The 19499-nt window shown below is 42.0% G+C and overlaps 1 protein-coding gene across 1 annotated transcript in view; it reads left to right on the forward strand.

The window, feature by feature from the left end:
• npy2rl (neuropeptide Y receptor Y2, like) overlaps positions 1 to 19499 on the forward strand; it is a 42104-nt gene that overhangs the window by 12524 nt on the left and 10081 nt on the right. The window contains exons 2-3 of the mRNA XM_037758980.1: positions 14770 to 15037; positions 15335 to 15467. Of these exons, the coding sequence (XP_037614908.1) occupies positions 14843 to 15037; positions 15335 to 15467 (328 nt within the window). The 5' untranslated portion in view covers positions 14770 to 14842. The remainder of the gene's footprint in view (positions 1 to 14769; positions 15038 to 15334; positions 15468 to 19499) is intronic.

A 19499-nucleotide genomic window follows, 5' to 3' on the forward strand; every position in this document is an offset into this window, starting at 1 on the left:
TCTCTCCTGTATTGAAAGCGGTTTATAGTTTATTTTCTGTGTAACTCTCTCTGTTGGTTTTTAATTTGTAGTTTGAGTATTGTCCCTCGGGGACGGTGTCTTTATTAAATATGGTTTGAATTATCAACGTTGTGTCCGCCTGCAGCAGGAACTGTGTGATAATTAATATTTAATATTTAATATTTAATATTTAATATGTGAAATAAAGTTTCACAGTTTGATCTCAGCGACGATCAGCTGTTCTCTCTTTATACATCATTAGTTATATATCCTAGGATGGACATGATGGACATGATGGACTTTCTTCCTCTCTCCTCCCTTCCTTGCTTTCCTTCTCCCTCTCTCCTTCCTTCCTTCCTTCCTTCTTCATCTCTTCCACTTCTTGCTTCCTTTCCTTCTTCTTCGTCTCTCCTCATCCACATTTTTCTTTCTTTTTTCCTTTCCACTCCTTTCTTCCTTTCTTCTTTTCTCCTCTCCTCCTTGCCCCCTTCTTCCAATCCTCTTTGCACATTGCTTCATTTCTTCCTCTCTCCTCCCTTTATTACTTTCTTTTGTCCTCTCTCCTTCCCTCCTTGCTTCTTTCGTCTTATCCTCTCCCTACATTGCTTCCTTCTTCCTCTCTCCTCCCCTCCTTGCTTCCTTTCTTCCTCTCTCCTCCCTTTGTTGCTTCCTTCTTCCTCCATCCTTCCCTCCTTGCTTCTTTCATCTTATCCTCTCCCTACATTGCTTCCTTCTTCCTCTCTCCTCCCTTTGTTGCTTCCTTCTTCCTCCATCCTTCCCTCCTTGCTTCTTTCATCTTATCCTCTCCCTACATTGCTTCCTTCTTCCTCTCTCCTCCCTTCCGTACTTTCTTTTGTCCTATGTCCTCTCCTCCTTGCTTCCTTTCTTCCTCTCCTCTCAACTTTGCTTCCTTCTTTGTATCCTCTCTGCACCTTGCTCCCTTCTTCCTCTCTCCTCCCTTTGTTGCTTCCTTCCTCCATCCTTCCCTCCTTGCTTCTTTCGTCTTATCCTCTCCCTTCATTGCTTCCTTCTTCCTCTCTCCTCCCTTCCTTGTTTGTCTTTTTCCCTTCTCTTTCTTCCATCTCTCATTTTTATATAAACAAAGTGCCCAGATGTTTCACAGCGACGGTCCGACACCCAGGTGTTCTCACTTCACCTGATTCATCCCGTTTGATTGACATGTTGGACACCTGAGCCAAAGACCAGCTTCCACCTTCGTCGTTATTCAGCTCCGGGCAGACGCCGGATCAGCCTGAACTCACAACACCTGACGTGTTGTTTCATTAAAGTCTAACTTTAGTTGTTCCTCCGCCGCGCTGCTCGCTCACTGTGACTCGCCGTGAGTTCGACCTTCACTTTGACTCCTATTAGTCTGTCTGCTGTGGACCGGAGCGTCCTGGAGGACGGCCGTGGATCTGCTGCTGTTCACTAACTGTGAAGCAGAGTCCGTCTTTATTGGTCGCTGAGGGAACATGTTCACTTTTAAATCCAACAAATCACAAAGTTGTGCAGCGTACGACTCGCTCTGTCTTTACACGCTAGACATTAAAAATAGATGTGATGAGAAAGAAGCAGTAGACATGGTAGAGGTGCCTTACGATGCAGTTGTAAAGGAGGTTATATTTCACAACAGTAACTGTGACTGCACAGACGATGACTCTGTTGAATATTAGTGTTTCTCTTTTAATGCGTTTTGCAGAAAGCCCAAAGTTCCCCGGGTCAGTGCAGCTCAGCGGCGACTAAATCCCTCAGATGTTAGACATGCTGTTGTATTTACTGGCATCCACTCTCTCTCTCTCTCTCTCTCTTTCTCCTCTCTAATGCATTCTCTCTCTCTCTCTCTCTCCATTTAGCTACACATCACCATGCACTGATTTATTCATCGCTCCATTTTCTCACTTCCCTTGTCACTTGCAGCACCTCTATTTCTGTCCTCGTCCCAGGGAAGCGCCGGCAGAGAGCTGAAACATGCTTCGCTGAGCGCTCTCTGTTCGGAGACGCTTCGGCTGCTCACAGATTTCATTTCACTGAAACTCTTCTTAACGAGACAAACTGAGGTCATTTCCTCCTCAAATCACCGGGAATAATCACGATGATGCAGCCCCGACCACGGCTCTGAAATATCAGTAAGTTAGAATCTATGGCCCCGACCACGGCTCTGAAATATCAGTAAGTTAGAATCTATGGCCCCGACCACGGCTCTGAAATATCAGTAAGTTAGAATCTATGGCCCCGACCACGGCTCTGAAATATCAGTAAGTTAGAATCTATGGCCCCGACCACGGCTCTGAAATATCAGTAAGTTAGAATCTAGGGCCCCGACCACGGCTCTGAAATATCAGTAAGTTAGAATCTATGGCCCCGACCACAGCTCTGAAATATCAGTAAGTTAGAATCTATGGCCCCGACCACGGCTCTGAAATATCAGTAAGTTAGAATCTATGGCCCCGACCACGGCTCTGAAATATCAGTAAGTTAGAATCTATGGCCCCGACCACGGCTCTGAAATATCAGTAAGTTAGAATCTATGGCCCCGACCACGGCTCTGAAATATCAGTAAGTTAGAATCTATGGCCCCGACCACGGCTCTGAAATATCAGTAAGTTAGAATCTATGGCCCCGACCACGACTCTGAAATATCAGTAAGTTAGAATCTATGGCCCCGACCACGGCTCTGAAATATCAGTAAGTTAGAATCTATGGCCCCGACCACGGCTCTGAAATGTCAGTAAGTTAGAATCTATGGCCCCGACCACGGCTCTGAAATATCAGTAAGTTAGAATCTATGGCCCCGACCACGACTCTGAAATATCAGTAAGTTAGAATCTATGGCCCCGACCACGACTCTGAAATATCAGTAAGTTAGAATCTATGGCCCCGACCACGACTCTGAAATATCAGTAAGTTAGAATCTATGGCCCCGACCACGGCTCTGAAATATCGGTAAGTTAGAATCTATGGCCCCGACCACGGCTCTGTAATATCAGTAAGTTAGAATCTATGGCCCCGACCATGGCTCTGAAATATCAGTAGAATCTATGATCCCGACCATGACTCTGAATTAACAGCAGCCTAACTGAGCTGTCTGTGGATCTAAATGTTAATATGCATGCTTCCACATGATCCTAACATGGTTTAACCCGGTTGAGAAGCGAGTCCCCCGGAGTATAAACTGTCCCTCAAAAGCGACCCAGCGTGGTCAGCCTTGAATTAAGCTCAACCTTGAGCTCATTTTGGGACTGAGCTTGGATGGATTGCTAACACACTACGTCGTCTTCTACCGGATAAAAACATCACCATGTTGCAGCCGGCGCTCTTGTTCCATTACTGTTGGATCAGATTGCCGTTTGGAGACGTGTGATAACCAGCTGAATGAATACCACCATGCAGGGAGAGTTATTTCCAACCATCAGGCTCATTTTCTCACAGGTGTTTTTTTGTCTCGTGTGAGGTTCAGAAGCGTCTCCGGTCTGCCAGACGAGCAGCTTGTCTGTCCATCTGTAATCATCAGTCTGACACTAATCCTCGTTCTGTGAGGCTCAGAGTGTCGAGCATTAGATTCTCAGTCCCGAAAAACTGAAGGGTCGAAACTGCCGCTGGCTTTTATTCTCTCTGTCTAGTCAGGGAGGGATTTACACCTGGACGGAAAGGTGAACGCTGCTGAATTGAAGATAATGCTGAGAGGCTTCTCCCAAATAGTGTTTAGAAGAGGCAATCTGCAGTTCTATCAGTCTAGTTTGTATCTCTGTGGCTCAGAGTTACTGGGATGCTTCTGCAGCATGTTTCCCAGAGTTTGGAGTTTCTGTTGCTGCAGTTTCTGGACATGGTGCATTGTCATTATTTATTATCTCAATCATGTTAAAAATAGAGCTGTCAACCCATTCAAATATTTAATTTAATTGCACGTTTTTTATGTGTTCAAAATGTACCGTAAAGATTGATTTGTCAAGTGTTTAATACTTGTATTTATTATTGGAAATCAATGCATTTAGCATAAAATAATATGCTCAAAGATCTCAGGGGGTTCGACAGGATTTATCTGCTCTGAGGTTGTCAAAATTAGATTTGCTCATGAATAACTAAAATCGTAATAACACACTTGCTGGACAATATATATACGTTCATAAGTCTGTATATAAAACTATTTAAAAATATATATTTTTTTGCAACTTGGTTGCAAAATCTAACTAAATATTCTGCTTCAATCCATATTTGTTGGCATTTAGCACATTTTTTACCTGTTCAAAATGTACCTTAAAGGGAGATTTGTTAAGTGTTTAAGACTCTTATCAACATGGGAGTGGACAAATATGCTGCTTTATGCAAATATATATACATATTTATTATTTGCAATCAATTAACAACACAAAACAATGACAGATATTGTCCAGAAACCCTCACAGGTTCTGCATTTAGCATAAAACAATATGCCCAAAGATCACAGGGGGTTTGGCAGGATTTATCTGCTCTGAGGTCGTCAAATATTACTAAATAATATATAAGTTCATAAATCTGTATATAAAACTACTTAAATTTCTTTTTTTTTGCTACTTAGTTGCAAAATCTAAATAAATATTCTGCTTCAATCCATATTCTTTGGCGTTTAGCACATTTTTTTCTACTCAAAATGTACCTTAAAGGGAGATTTGTCAGTGTTTAATAGTCTTATCAACATGGGAATGGAAAAATATGCTTTCTTTATGCAAATGTATGTGTATATTCATTTTTGTAAATCAATTAACAACACAAAACAATGACAAATATTGTCCAGAAAGCCTTACAGGTACTGCATTTAGCATAGCAAATATGCTCAAAGATCACAGGGGGGTTTCACAGGATTTATATAAGTCTGTGTATAAAACTATTTTAAATATATATATATATTTTTTGCTACTTAGTTGCAAAGTCTAAGTAAATATTCTGCTTCAATCCATATTTGTTGGCGTTTAGCCTTTCAAAAACAACATTTTCACTGTATGTGATGCATTAAACAGCAAATAGAAAAAAAAGATCTATAAAGAAATAAAAAGGTTATTTATTCATTGGCATGGAAATGTCACAGATAATTACTTTAATTTCACCTGCAGATGTTAAAGATTTTCTGTTGCCCACCTGCAGCTGTATTCTGACATTTTAACAATGTTGACATTTGAAAGCACTGATATGAGAAGGTGATTGTAAATAATCCTCTTGTGGTTATGAGGAACCTTTTAGTTATGAATCAAAAATTATTGCGAACATTAACATTAACATTAATTAGTCTTTTATCCACACAGTGTTTTTCAAATTAAACCATATTTTGTTGCCTTTTGGTTAGTTTCTAGTGAGGCGCTGTTATTCCTGCCGACACGCTGACGAACAATGTGAGATCTCGTTCACGATCAATTCTTAATCAGCACAGTAATGTCACTTTTCAAAGTTTAATGGGCTGCTGGGATTTAGTGGGAAGCCGACGGCTGCTGTTCCACTTTAACACCGGTCTGGGAACTCGTGATTTCTTTGTCTTGTTGGTTTTTATATCCCCCTCGCTCACTACCTCTTTTCATTCTTTCCTCTTTTTCATTTCCTCCCTGTTTGCCGTCTTTATTTTTGCTGCCGTGCTCTGTTTAACTGGAGCAGACAAGTTGTTAAGAATCCTCCAAATGTAAATGCAACTGTAGAAAAACTGTAAAAAAATACTTTCTATGTGTAACACGTTATCATCTGAGTGCCTGTTTGTATTTAAGATATTAAGATTACCTTATCACCTCTTGTTTTCTTCTTGTCTCTGTAAATTCATGATTTAAAGGAGTTAAAGGTGCACTGTGGAGTAAAACAAACAAAAGTTATATTTACATTTAATGTTATTTAAATCACATTTTGCGTGTCCTGGACAAACCGACATGTTGAATGCATTCCCCTCTTCATAAAACATTTGCAAAAATATAAATCCTACATTGTTAACATCCATTCGCTAGCTAGCAGCATAGACCGTATACAAGAAGTGGATGATTCACCGTGACAATACCAATTGGTTTAGGGACGTCTTGAAGCCTTGAGTTCGGCATTTTGGTCGTCCACATTTTGGTTTTTAGCCGTTGCCATCTTGGTCATTGGTCGTCGCCATCTTGGTTTTTGGCCATCGCCATCTTGGTTCACCATCTTGGTTTTTGGCCATCGCCATTTTGGTTTTTGAGAGTTGCCATCTTGGTTCACCATGTTGGTTTTAGGCCATCGCCATCTTGGTTTTTGATGGTTGCCATCTTGGTGTTTGGACGTCGCCATCTTGGTTCACCATCTTGGTTTTTGTCCGTCGCCATCTTGGTTTTTGTCTGTCGCCATCTTGTTTTTTGTCCGTCGTCATCTTGGTTTTTGTCCGTCGCCATCTTGGTTTATTTCCGTCGTCATCTTGGTTTTTGTCCGTCGCCATCTTGGTTTTTGTCCGTCGCCATCTTGGTTTTTGACAGTTGCCATCTTGGTTTATTTCCGTCGCCATCTTGGTTTTTGTCCGTCGCCATCTTGGTTTTTGACAGTTGCCATCTTGGTTTATTTCCGTCGCCATCTTGGTTTTTGACAGTTGCCATCTTGGTTTTTGTCCGTCGCCATCTTGGTTTTTGACAGTTGCCATCTTGGTTTATTTCCGTCGCCATCTTGGTTTTTGACCGTTGCCATCTTGGTTTTTGACAGTCGCCATCTTGGTTTTTGACAGTTGCCATCTTGGTTTATTTCCGTCGCCATCTTGGTTTTTGACAGTTGCCATCTTGGTTTTTGTCCGTCGCCATCTTGGTTTTTGACAGTTGCCATCTTGGTTTATTTCCGTCGCCATCTTGGTTTTTGACCGTCGCCATCTTGGTTTTTGGCCGTCACCATCTTGGTTTTTGACAGTTGCCATCTTGGTTTATTTCCGTCGCCATCTTGGTTTTTGACAGTTGCCATCTTGGTTTTTGGCCATCACCATCTTGGTTTTTGACAGTTGCCATCTTGGTTTTTGGCTGTCACCATCTTGGTTTTTGACAGTTGCCATCTTGGTTTTTGGCCGTCATAATATATATTTGCATAAAGCAGCATTGTCCACTCCCATGTTCCCATGTTGATAAGAGTATTACATACTTGACAAATCTCCCTTTAAGTTCCATTTGGGACGGATAAAAAATGAGCGATTAATTTGCGATCAATATTGTAATCGATTGACATCCCACCTTGTTATCCTGTTTTGTTTTCTTTGTCCGATGAATCAAATCAATCAATCTGCTGTTTGCTGCTGAGCAGGTAGTGTACGCTGGATTTATCAGAGCTTCTGCTGGAAACAGAGGAAGTCAGTCAAAGTGCTACAGAAGCCTAAACTAGGACCTAAAGGATGCTCTGTATAGCTGAGGAGAACTCTCACACACTGAGAACCAGTGTAGGTGTGAGGCCTCTAGAGGTTTCTTAGTAATCCACAGACCATATTCTTGGTTCTGACTGACTCAGAGCTGCACCGGTTGGATTAGTATGCTATGTGGACCCTATCGGTGAACTTTACGGAAGCTCGTCTGGCCTCAGAAGATGAACTCCTCACAGAGTTGTAAATATTTCATCTCTTTTATTCTCTCCTCTCTGATTTGTCTTAATAATTAAAATACTGACGGTGAGTGAAAACTCCAGAGAGCGGTGGAGCAGGAAAACACATCCTACCATATTGGTTGTTGGTTACGATGATCGCTGAATCAATCAAATGGCAGTCAAGAGAACATCACATCACATCACACTCAGAGCTCTCCGGTTATTATTCCAGTAGAAATGTAATTCAGAGACTCTTGGCGTGTTGCCTTCAGGGTCTCCTGCTCTCCTCTCTGATTAAAATTACAGCACCTTTGACTCCACGCGTCTCACCCATCTCCTCGACGCACGTTACTTCTCACGAAGGTCACGAGAGATCAGCAAAGACGGCGGTTTACCAAAATGTGACTGTTGTGTCGATGCCGTCATGTTTAGTGTCGTGTCGCTCTGAGACAGATTTACGGTGTTGAGCGGTCCGAGGTCCTTGAAGTGTCGTCCTTAAGGTGAGGGAGCGATTATGTTATCATGTCAGAGTTCACTGCAGATTCATACAGGATTCACCCTTCATCAAGTTCACAACGTCACAAGTCTTTGAAAGGACTTTTTAAACCAACAAAGATCCTCAGGAATGGAAGACATTTAGTTTGAACTGATACTAATTTGGACAACAGAGTAGGAGGACGAGGTTTAATTCAATGTTTGGCCAAATAACAACAGAAAAGCATTCTAAGATTCCTTGAATTCGATCCGATTTTTCTTATACAGTAAGCTTCTCTTTTGGCCGTTGCCATTTTTTGTTTTTGGCTGTCATCATCTTGGTATTTAGCTGTCGCCAATTTGGCTTTTTGCCATCGCCATCTTGCTATTTAGCCGTCTCCATCTTGTCTTTTGGCCGTCTTCATCTTGGTATTTAGCAGCATTACAGGGATCAGAAACATTACGAGTATTATACACCGATATCTTGTCTCCTGTCTCGTTCACCTCTGTCCTCTGTGGACCACTTCTCTGAAGCGACGTCCACTTCAACGCACTTGTTGAGTGAAGTGGCCATCTGGCCTCAGGTGGAGCATCCCGACGACGACGACTCCACAACAATGGGATCTCATTAAACCCACTTTCCCATGAGCAGATCTCAGAGTGTTGCAGCTGCAGCGATTAGCTCTCACTGAGAGGTGGAGTGGGATGACGAGACAGACGCCTCATCTCACTCACATTAGTTGAGTTGCAGACTTGCCAACCCTCCCGATTTCCCCGGGAGACTCCGACTGTTTCCCTTTTCGTTATCTCAACCTGTTTCTGGAACTGAACAGCATGTGAAAGCTCTACTGTTTCCACCCGGACGACAATACAGCTACAGCTACCTAATGTAGCTGTAGAGATGCTCTCAACACAGCCTGCAGCGCCCAAATATTAGTTTATAACAGAAAAAGTTCAGCCAGACGGGTGAATTATTAGAATTATTCACTTTTCTTTCCTGAGAATTAAAAGTAAATTTAAAAGTTGGCCTATTTAACAGAAACATGCTGCAACAGTGGACTCATTATTTGCTATTTTTATTCTTTAAAAGTCACCAGAATGCAGGAAACAAAGTCTCTGACACTCTAATCCATCTGTCGAGTTAACGTCCACCATGCATGTGCTTCTGTTCAGATGCGTTTCATACATGCGCACTAGAAAAGGAAATGGCGACATCCCGACAGCTCTTCTGCCTGCTGTTATGGATTGCTTCGTAATTGACTTGTTAAACAGATTATTGATCACAACCCCCGTACCGTGAACGCAGTAACTGTAAATCAGTAGAAATCTCGTTCGGGATAATGAGTGTCTGTTTAACAGAGTTTATGATGATGTACTGTATGTGAGTTGTTAACTCGTGGTCAGCTGGGTTTAATACCCATGAGGACATGCAGCATGTGTGGACACAACGCTGGAGCCAGTAAGACCGTTAACGAGGTCATCAATTAACCACTGAATTAGTAGGTCATTAGGGCGGTCCATTAGTCACCGGACCGAGCAGTCGTCATGTTCATGTCCAGCTTTTAAATCACTTCAGAGGCCCGGTGTGTGTAACTGTTTAAATTCAGTTTATTCATTTGCAATCGTTGTCTACCACACATTTATATTAGCCTGCTTTGTTTTACATTTTATTTATCTTTATATTTTAGCCCTATATTTTCATACACTATTTCATGTTTTATATTTTCATTTTGCTTTCCTTTGCATGATTTTTCTTTTTTTTTTATAACCTGGCAAATCTTTTTTTATTATTGTTTTTTTTGCAGACATGGCATGAATCATTTTATCAAATGTAGAACATAACTCATTATCCTCAACATGAAATAAAAAATGAAAAAAATGAAAAAACAAAAATACAAAATAATAATACATACAATAATAATAATAATAATAATATTTAATAAATAATAATAATAATGATTATTATTATTAGAAATAAACAATAATAATAAAAAGTAAATAAATAGAAAATTAAATTAAATAATAAGAGAGAACAAATATAAGCAATCAGATAATGAATTTAACTTTAAAAAGAAAGGAAATAAAGAGGGCTGTAGGAGAGGTGGCCCACGAGCTCCACTCAGGAAACACAGTCGGTGTCAGGAATAATAGTGAGGTCGTTCCTTTATCCAACTGTTATGTGTGTGTGTGTGTGTGTGTGTGGGGGGGGGGCATGTTTCCATTTCAGAAGGATGGATCGTCTGGCTAAGCGGGTTGTGAAAGTAATGACATGCTGTATTTCAGCCAAGATGGAGACGTCAAAACACCCAGATGACGACGGCCAAAATATCAAACTTGAGGCTTCAGAACTGTAGTCTACAAACCAATGGGTGACGTCTCGGAGGCTTCGTCCATTCTTACGTAGCTGGCGCAGCAGCAGAATTCATGGGGCGATGTTAAGTGATGTTAAGTGAAACTCGTCCCCATTCATTTTCTAGGACACATGTTTTATTGACTTCTTTTTCAGGGTGCCCACAGAATCTTTAATTAAAGAGAAACGACTTCAGGGGGTGAGGTGAGGGCGAACAGGATCTGCTAATAGCTGATTCAGCACACTTTTAATGGAGACTAAAAGTAAGCAAATAGACTTTGAAAGGGTTTTTTGCATTAGAGGATGAGGAACGTTACATTAAAACTGCAGGATCATCCGGAGTTGAAAAGGCGTCTCAACTCTTCTTCATCACCTTCATGCTCGGCTCTGCTCCGCTTTGTTCTAAAGACATTCTGCTGCTTGATCCCAGAGAAGAGGATTTCTGCTGCAGACGGGCCTCAAAAGGAAACACTGAGGAGTCTTTATTATTAACCTTGGCTACGGTTCGGGGTCGTGCAAACACCTCTGAGAAACCACTGTGTGATCAAATTAAAGAGTTTACCACACTCGGTTTGCTGTGGAGTGGATGTATCATCCGGCGTGTCGGACCCTCTTGATGTTTTCTAATAACTGCGTCTCTTTGATTTGACCCGGCTAATCACCGGGTGCCGGCTCCAACGAATAATAAAATCGTCCTCAGAGAGAGATCCGACCAAGATTTCACTCGTCCGCTGAATGTCAATGAAGCCGCTCGACAAAAATGAAATGATATCAAAGTGTTCTTTGACTTTGTGAAGCTGAGCAGCCAAAAAAACATCACGCTGCGATCAGAGTTAGACACGGTGGTGTCTAAAGTCCAGCTCAGGCTGATGAACGTCGTTAGTTCTGCAGGTATTTGGTCATAAACCAAAGTATTGGAAACAATACAATACAATACACACAGGACATTTCGGTAGAGACATTAAATATGACAATAGAATAGAAATGATTATTTATAGGCGGATGTTTTGATACAGATGTTGCCATGGAACCAACCATTACCACCGTGTTTAACGGCGGCGTCTGTGGCGTGATGAGGTTGATTCAACCTCAAAGTGCAGCGAGTTTTTATCTTGTAAATTTACCACTTTAATTCAGAGAATATCTGAATTGATGCATTCTTTCTTGTGTTTTGGTAAAACTTAAAACTTTACGAGAAATAATTCAGAAATTTATGGGGAAAAAAATTATTATCTAGGATTATAAAGTCATAAATTTATGACAAAAAACACAAATTCAAGAGAAACAAAATTAAATATTTTAAAATTTAGTGCAAGTTTGGAGCATTATTTGGACTCCTTAGAAACAAGCTAGTATGTCGTGGTTTTTGTCCCTCACCATCTTGGTTTTTGGCCGTCACCATCTTTGTATTTGGTCGTCACTATCTTTGTATTTTGCTGTCTCCATCTTGGTTTTTGGCCGTCACCATCTTACAATGGATGGATGGATTCTTTAGTTTTTCTAGTTTCATGTGATAGTAGTATTTTCTCCCTAGCTTTACAACTGAGCCCGCTACAACCTCTGAAAAAATGAAAATGGGCCGAGGGCCCCGGCTCCCTGAAGGAGTAGAAGATGTTAAAATCACAATGTGCAGACAGTAGATGGAGTCGTGAACGATGAACCTCGTTGCTGCTGAGTGAACAGTTCTTAGAAACAGCAGCCCACCAGCGGTTTGTCACAAGAAAGAAGTTAAAAATTGACATTGAGCTCAAACTGCAGCATTAAAAAGAGCCTTTTATAAAACGGTTCCCTGGTGGAGATGCAAGATTAATGTCTGCAGCCACAAAGACAACTTGAACACGTGGCTCCAGAGACGAGGAGATCTAAATGCCCTAAACATCTCGTGCATGCTCTTACATTAGTCCCGTTGTTTCTGTGTTTAGTGTGAATGTTTGTGTCAGTGAGGAGGCATGAAGAGGGTCGTGCTTGTTTAAAAAGTAGTGGATGGTGTTTATTTATAGGCCAGCAGTCATAATGTGGAGCAGGGAGCAGGTGTCAGCCTTATTATGGAGGTAAACTCATCACTCCATCTACTGAGGGAAGCTGCAGTGTGACGGCTGCCAGTGTGACGACTCCATCACTCATTATGTTGTGTTTATACTTTGATGTTACATTTTTCAGCGTCAGCAGTTTTTAATTTTAAACTCACCCCGGTGGTTTTCAGCAGCACCGGTCTGTGAACACAAACAGCTGCCTCACAAACTGCCTGCATACGTTTCTATTAAGGCTGTCAAAGTTAACGCGATAATAACGCGTTAACGCAAATTCGTTTTTAATGCATTAACACGACAAGATAGTGACAGCCAGAAACCAAGATGGGGACGGCCAAAAACCAAATGATGACAGCCAAAATACCAAACTTGAGGCTTCAGATCTGTAGTCCACACACCAATGTGTGACGTCTCGGTGACTACGTCCATTCTTACGTAGTTGGCTCAGCAGCAGCTCTTGTGGTGCGATGTTAAGTGACGTTAAGTGAAACCAGCCCCCATTCATTTCCTAGGACACATGAGTTATTAGCTTCTCTTTCAGGGTGTCCACAGAATCTTTAATTAAAAGGAAACACATGTCTTTCCCCTCCATCATTAACCCAGAGACCAGGATGCTTTGTTTCCTTGTTAAAGTCATGTTGAGGTTTCCTGTAATGCGAACTGAAAACAATATAAACCCTCTCCGTGTTCATAGAGATGATAATGTGCTGCGAAAACCTTTTGTGAGGTGAGTTTGCAGAACACCGCCTCGCTGCATCGTGTGTTTTTTTATCTGTCTTTCTGGCGAGTGCATGTTGGCGCCGTCACTGATCCTGTCAGCGGTGAGCGAGGAGCAGGAGGGAGCTGAACGCCCTCAGGCGTCTATGGCTCAGTGAATCAGCTCACTGGAGTGTGTGTGTTTGTTCCCACGTGAGTGTGTCTGACTTAGAGAGCGGACTGTGTGTGAGTGCGTGCGTTCGCCTCCCACCGTCGGTGTGTGTGTGCGAGCGTGGACTGAAGTTTCCCCCCCGGGGCCGGTCGACGGGCCGACATCGCAGAGCTGTGAAACGGAGAGGTCACATCTGTATGTGTGAGTGTGGACAAGCTGTGACACAGCTGGTGTGACATTCTCCCACCTGTGAACCACGGACTTTAAGTCTCTGCACTGTGATGTGTTACCGTCTTCCAAGATGGCGCCCTGTCTTTTCAATAGAAGTTGCTCGCCCTTCTTGTTGTCAACTTTATAGAGAGGCGAAGTCGCGCCTCTTCCGTTGTCCTCCATTGGGCCTGATTGTGGTAATTTCGGTAGTGACCCCTCAGTTCAATTGAAATTCTTGATGTTTTTTTAAGACACGATGATGATAAATGGTGATGGGCACAACGCAGCGCCCTCGCCATGACGTCATTCATTCATTGGCCCCGTTTGGGACTAGCGCTATCCATCGCACCCACGTCATTAATTCAGTTTTGTCTTGTATTGCGAATTTCCGCAACGAAAAGAATAATAAAACACATCGGACTCAGTGTGCAAGGTTTCTGTGTGTAATGTTTATCGGATGACGGATTAAGAAAACGCATGCAAACAATACGGACTTGGTGTGCAAAGACCTTTATACTTCAACTATTTTACGACAAACTGGGACTTTCTTGAGTTGCAAAATGATCTTTTAACTTGACAAACATCATATGTGTGATTTCACGTGTGAAAACCAAGATGATTCTAAAATATCTGTTTTTATCAGGATCCATTGAAGGTAACGTCATGCCTCTCTCCGTTTTAAAAGAGAATAATTTTTGGTTACACATATTAAAAAGTACAGGTTGGCAGCTGAGACAAAAAACTCTGCTGGATGTCAGACTTCTTCACTTCGCCCACATTGGTCTGAATCGATCTCTTCTTTTTTAGTTTCTGTGTGGATATTTGCAGCCTGAGGGGGTGGGAGCTCACTGGGAGCTCACTGGAAGCCCGCTGGGAGCTCGCTGGGAGCTCGCTGGGAGCTGCCCAGTACAACCACCATCTGCTGCTCTGGATGGCCCCGGCTGAAGGTGCAGCTCGAAGGCTCCGATTGTCCTGACACATTTGTGCAAAATTCAATTCTACAATTGTATAATATTATAGGATTTGAATTACAGTCATATTTTGTATTATTTGTAATATGGTCTTTAGTGCTGCATTGATTAATTGATTAATCATTGTCAACGATCAAATTAATCGCCAACTATATTGATAAGCCATTGGATCCATGTCTATGCATCTCAGTATATAAGTCTATGTGTTAAACACCACAGCTTTATAAGGCCATAATGTGTCGGTGTGGTTTTCTGCCCCCTAGTGGCCAAAAGAAATGCAGTTACTGTCTGTCTTCTTACCTGTTATTGACCTGCGTGTCCATCTGTGTCTCTGTCCTCCCTCAGGTCCTCGTTAGAGCGAGCGAGCGAGCGAGAGTCTGTAAAAATGGCGTTGCCGGCTGAACGCATATGATCGGACATGGAGCCCGTCAGCGCAGCCAACGCCACACAGGACGAGCTCCGCCTCCTGCCCCCGCCCGACGACGACCCCGGCAACTTTGGTTACCACGACTACGGACAAAACACCGTAGGGGGGTTGGCGCCGGCGTTGCCCACGCAGGGGTTTGAGGGAGTCAATTTTCAAGAAGACCCCATCAAACTGTTGAGTGTTCAGGTAGAGGAGACCTTTTTTATTCATCCTATGTTCATATATATCAGAAGTGATTGAACGTATTAATCAAAACAAAAACTCTACTAGCTAATTCGTCAAAGAAACGCCAATCATTTCTTTAATTTTTTATTGATTTTTCCACCTTTTTGGCCGCCATCCCACCAAAATCTCAAAAAACCCTTTTAACAAATATTTATAACAACAAAGACAGCCTTCACATCATCATTAGTTATAACTTATAAGCATCAAAACAACCAGTTGTGTTACAGCTGTTGTTGTTGTTGTTGTTGTTGTTTGCAGGTGGTGTTGATCTTGGCCTACAGCACCATCATCGTGCTGGGGGTTCTGGGTAATTCTCTGGTCATCTACGTCATCTACCGCTTCAAGACGCTCCGCACCGTCACCAACTTCTTCATCGCTAACCTGGCTGTTGGTATGTTTCCACACACGCACCAGTCTGGTCACATGAAACGGCATATGAATGACCTGTTAATGCACAAGGCGTGCAATAAGAAAGCCGTTCTTGCTGGTGGCGTGTCATTTGTACTAGGGATGTCACGGTGAGGATATCTTCCCACCGGTTACTAAACTTGTGGTGTTACCGATGACACCAGACGTTTTACAAGATAAGACGACGCTCAATATCTGTAGTGAGCTTTCTTTGATCTTTGACGTTGGGTGGCGGCGTGTCTGGCCTCTTCGGTTGAGCTTTCGCTGCGGGGCCTTAGGTTTCCACCCAGCGCCGCTCCATCCTCTGTGCTGAGACTCCAAACAGAGCAGACACTTTCATTTTCAGTTTGTAGCATTCGCCATTACACCAATAACACCAACGGCCAAAATGACGAACCCGAGGCTTCAAAACAGCAGTCCACAAACCCTTGTGTGACGTCACGGCGACTACTGTACGTCCTCTTCTTATAAACAGTCTGTGTATTGCACACAAACACAAGCCGTCCTCTCTGGATGTCAGAGAGGATTTCCCAGCTCTGATGAGTCTGACAGCATCAAATCAGAGCTACTGTGTGTGTGTGTGTGCGTGCGTGCGTGCTCACGTGCATGTGTGTGGCCCTGTGTAGGTCGTCTGTGATGATGACTCAAACATCTGTCAGCTGTTATTTGCTATTTCTCCGTGATGACTGCTGCTGCTGTGTGGGGGAGAGAGAGAGAGAGAGAGAGAGAGAGAGAGAGAGGGAGAGGGAGAGAGAGAGGGAGGGAGGCAGAGAGAGAGAGAGAGAGAGAGAGAGAGAGAGAGAGATGAAATCAAACATTTGTTGTTGGTGTGTTTGACATTCACACGTCTGGCGAGGACAATCCGGCGCTGTTGTTTTACGAGATGTAAAATGTGACGAGAGTAAAAATAGACTGTTTCAGAAGAACTCCCAGAGGCACAGAGGAGTATTTTTAGGAGTTTATACGTGCTCTGTGTACATTAACCAATCATAAATCACAGGAAGAAGAGGTGGAGAGAGGAAGACAAAGATCAAGAGACGCTTGTGAAGTTCTTTAAAGTGCTAATCGTCTACATTTTCTACACGTGTCGGCGTTTTCATTTAGCGTGTTTTTAGCATTTGTAAAAGTATTCAGGGCGGACCGACTGACAACAAGCTCCTGCACACGTCGTGATAAGCCAACGTGAGTCGATAATAATCAGCCCTCTCATACGTTTATCTAACAGCCACCGGCGCTCAGCAGGAAAGCAGCAGAGTTGCCAAAAAACGGAGGCAAAGAAAAAGAAAATATCTCACTAATCATCTACGGCGTCACCTGACTGGGATCCTGTTCAAATGATATAGATAAAGGACCGAACTGTGTGTGTGTGTGTGTGTGTGTGTGTGTGTGTTTGTGACAGCCTGCAGAACTCCGCATTATTTTAATGAGCCGGAGAATATCTCAACTCTGACTACAAAACATCTGCTCGGTGGTGCACACGGCGATTGATGTTGCCTCGGCATCTATTTATTTCTAATGAGAGGAGTGTGAAGGAGGCGAGATTCACGCCTCTGAAGTGACACACCATGCTCTATTGTGAAATTTCACGCTGGTGCATGATTAAACCTACTTTCACTGCCTGGATCGAGGCGTTCATAACAATCCAATCTTCTTCTTTTAAGATAGTTTCTGGAAAGTATTTATTAGAGAGGGTACCGTGAAGACAGACAGGAAACAGGAAAAGAAAGATGGGAGGACATGGCCAAAAACCAAGATGGTGATAAAAACCAAGATGGTGATAAAAACCAAGATGGCAATGGCCAAACATAACATGGCCGACTGCCAAAAACCAAGATGGCGACGTTCAAAAACCAAGATGGCGACGTTCAAAAACCAAGATGGCGATGGCAAAAAACTGCAAATGCAACTAAATAAATAATGCAAAAAATAAATAATTGAATAAAAAACTAATGTAAAACTAAATAAATTAATTAAAAAAATTATAAAAATAAATACATAAATAAATTAAAGGTAAAATTAAATAGAAGAGTAAATAAATAAGGGAATTAATAAAAAAGTTAAATAAATAAAGAAGCAAATTAAAACAGAAATAACAATTTATGTCTCATTTTATTAATTACTTAATGGCTACATATATTTTTAATATTATTTTTGCTGCATTTAATGACATATTTATTTATTCATTGAATCATTTATTTATTCATTAATTTATTTATTTTTATTTTGGCAGCTTCTGTCCTCTATACATGCCAGGGGCATCGAGACAAACTCAACTTTTAATGGAGAATCGTGGTATTTATATGCTCTTTGTGAAATGCTACAAACCAAACACAGTGGTACTTAAAGCTGCACTAATCAATATTCTAAAAACGAAGATGGCGACGGCCAAAAACTAAAATGTCTAGTGTGTTTTTAACCCTCTGAGACCCACAATAAACACAATCTTTTGGGTCTGATCCATCCATCCTCTGAATGCTCTAGGTCTCTAGTCTGATCCATCCATCCTCTGAATGCTCTAGGTCTCTAGTTTGATCCATCCATCCTCTGAATGCTCTAGGTCTCTAGTTTGATCCATCCATCTTCTGAATGCTCTAGGTCTCTAGTCTGATCCATCCATCCTCTGAATGCTCTAGGTCTCTAGTTTGATCCATCCATCCTCTGAATGCTCTAGGTCTCTAGTCTGATCCATCCATCCTCTGAATGCTCTAGGTCTCTAGTTTGATCCATCCATCCTCTGAATGCTCTAGGTCTCTAGTCTGATCCATCCATCCTCTGAATGCTCTAGGTCTCTAGTTTGATCCATCCATCTTCTGAATGCTCTAGGTCTCTAGTCTGATCCATCCATCCTCTGAATGCTCTAGGTCTCTAGTTTGATCCATCCATCCTCTGAATGCTCTAGGTCTCTAGTCTGATCCATCCATCCTCTGAATGCTCTAGGTCTCTAGTTTGATCCATCCATCTTCTGAATGCTCTAGGTCTCTAGTCTGATCCATCCATCCTCTGAATGCTCTAGGTCTCTAGTTTGATCCATCCATCCTCTGAATGCTCTAGGTCTCTAGTCTGATCCATCCATCCTCTGAATGCTCTAGGTCTCTAGTCTGATCCATCCATCCTCTGAATGCTCTAGGTCTCTAGTTTGATCCATCCATCTTCTGAATGCTCTAGGTCTCTAGTCTGATCCATCCATCCTCTGAATGCTCTAGGTCTCTAGTCTGATCCATCCATCCTCTGAATGCTCTCCAGTTAGAGCCGAGCGGAGCTGAGCGGAGCCGAGCGGAGCCGAGTGGAGCGGCAATAAGAGTTTAGATTCCTTTTCTCCTCCGCCTCTCCAAGAAATACAAAAACAAATACGTTCATGAAGTTGAAGAAAATAATTAGACGGGTGTAAAGAAGCACTTCTTTGCAGTGTGTCATGTGCTCAGTATACAGCCCGGGGTGTTGGCTGTTCTGAAAAGTGTAAAGAAAATTGGATGCAAACTAAATCTTAACCGCCGGCTATTATTAATAAACACACACACACACACACACACACACACACATACACACACACACACACACACAGTGATTGCCTGTGTCCTGAAAAAACATTAATATCAGCTTTTTCCCTTTTTAAAGTTTTGGATGTAAAAGCTCTGTTAAAGTTTTTATTAAAATCGGTACATTCTTTCTGCAGTGTCTCTTTAAATAAGACGACTCCTCACTGCATGTGCACCGCTCTATCATACGTTGGATTTATAATGTCACTATGAACGGCATCTTTCATATCACATTAAAATATAAGAATATTGATTAGTGCAGCTTTAAGTACCACCATGTTTGGTTTGTAGCATTTCACAAAGAGCATATAAATACCACGATTCTCCATTAAAAGTTTAGTTTGTCTCGATGCCCCTGGCATGTATGGAGGACAGAAGCTGCCAAAATAAAAATAAATAAATGAATAAATAAATTACTCGATGAATAAATAAATATGTCATTAAATACAGCAAAAATAATATAAAAAATATATGTAGCC

Source organism: Sebastes umbrosus, chromosome 22 (genome assembly GCF_015220745.1).
Source record: "Sebastes umbrosus isolate fSebUmb1 chromosome 22, fSebUmb1.pri, whole genome shotgun sequence".
Lineage (NCBI taxonomy): Eukaryota > Metazoa > Chordata > Actinopteri > Perciformes > Sebastidae > Sebastes > Sebastes umbrosus.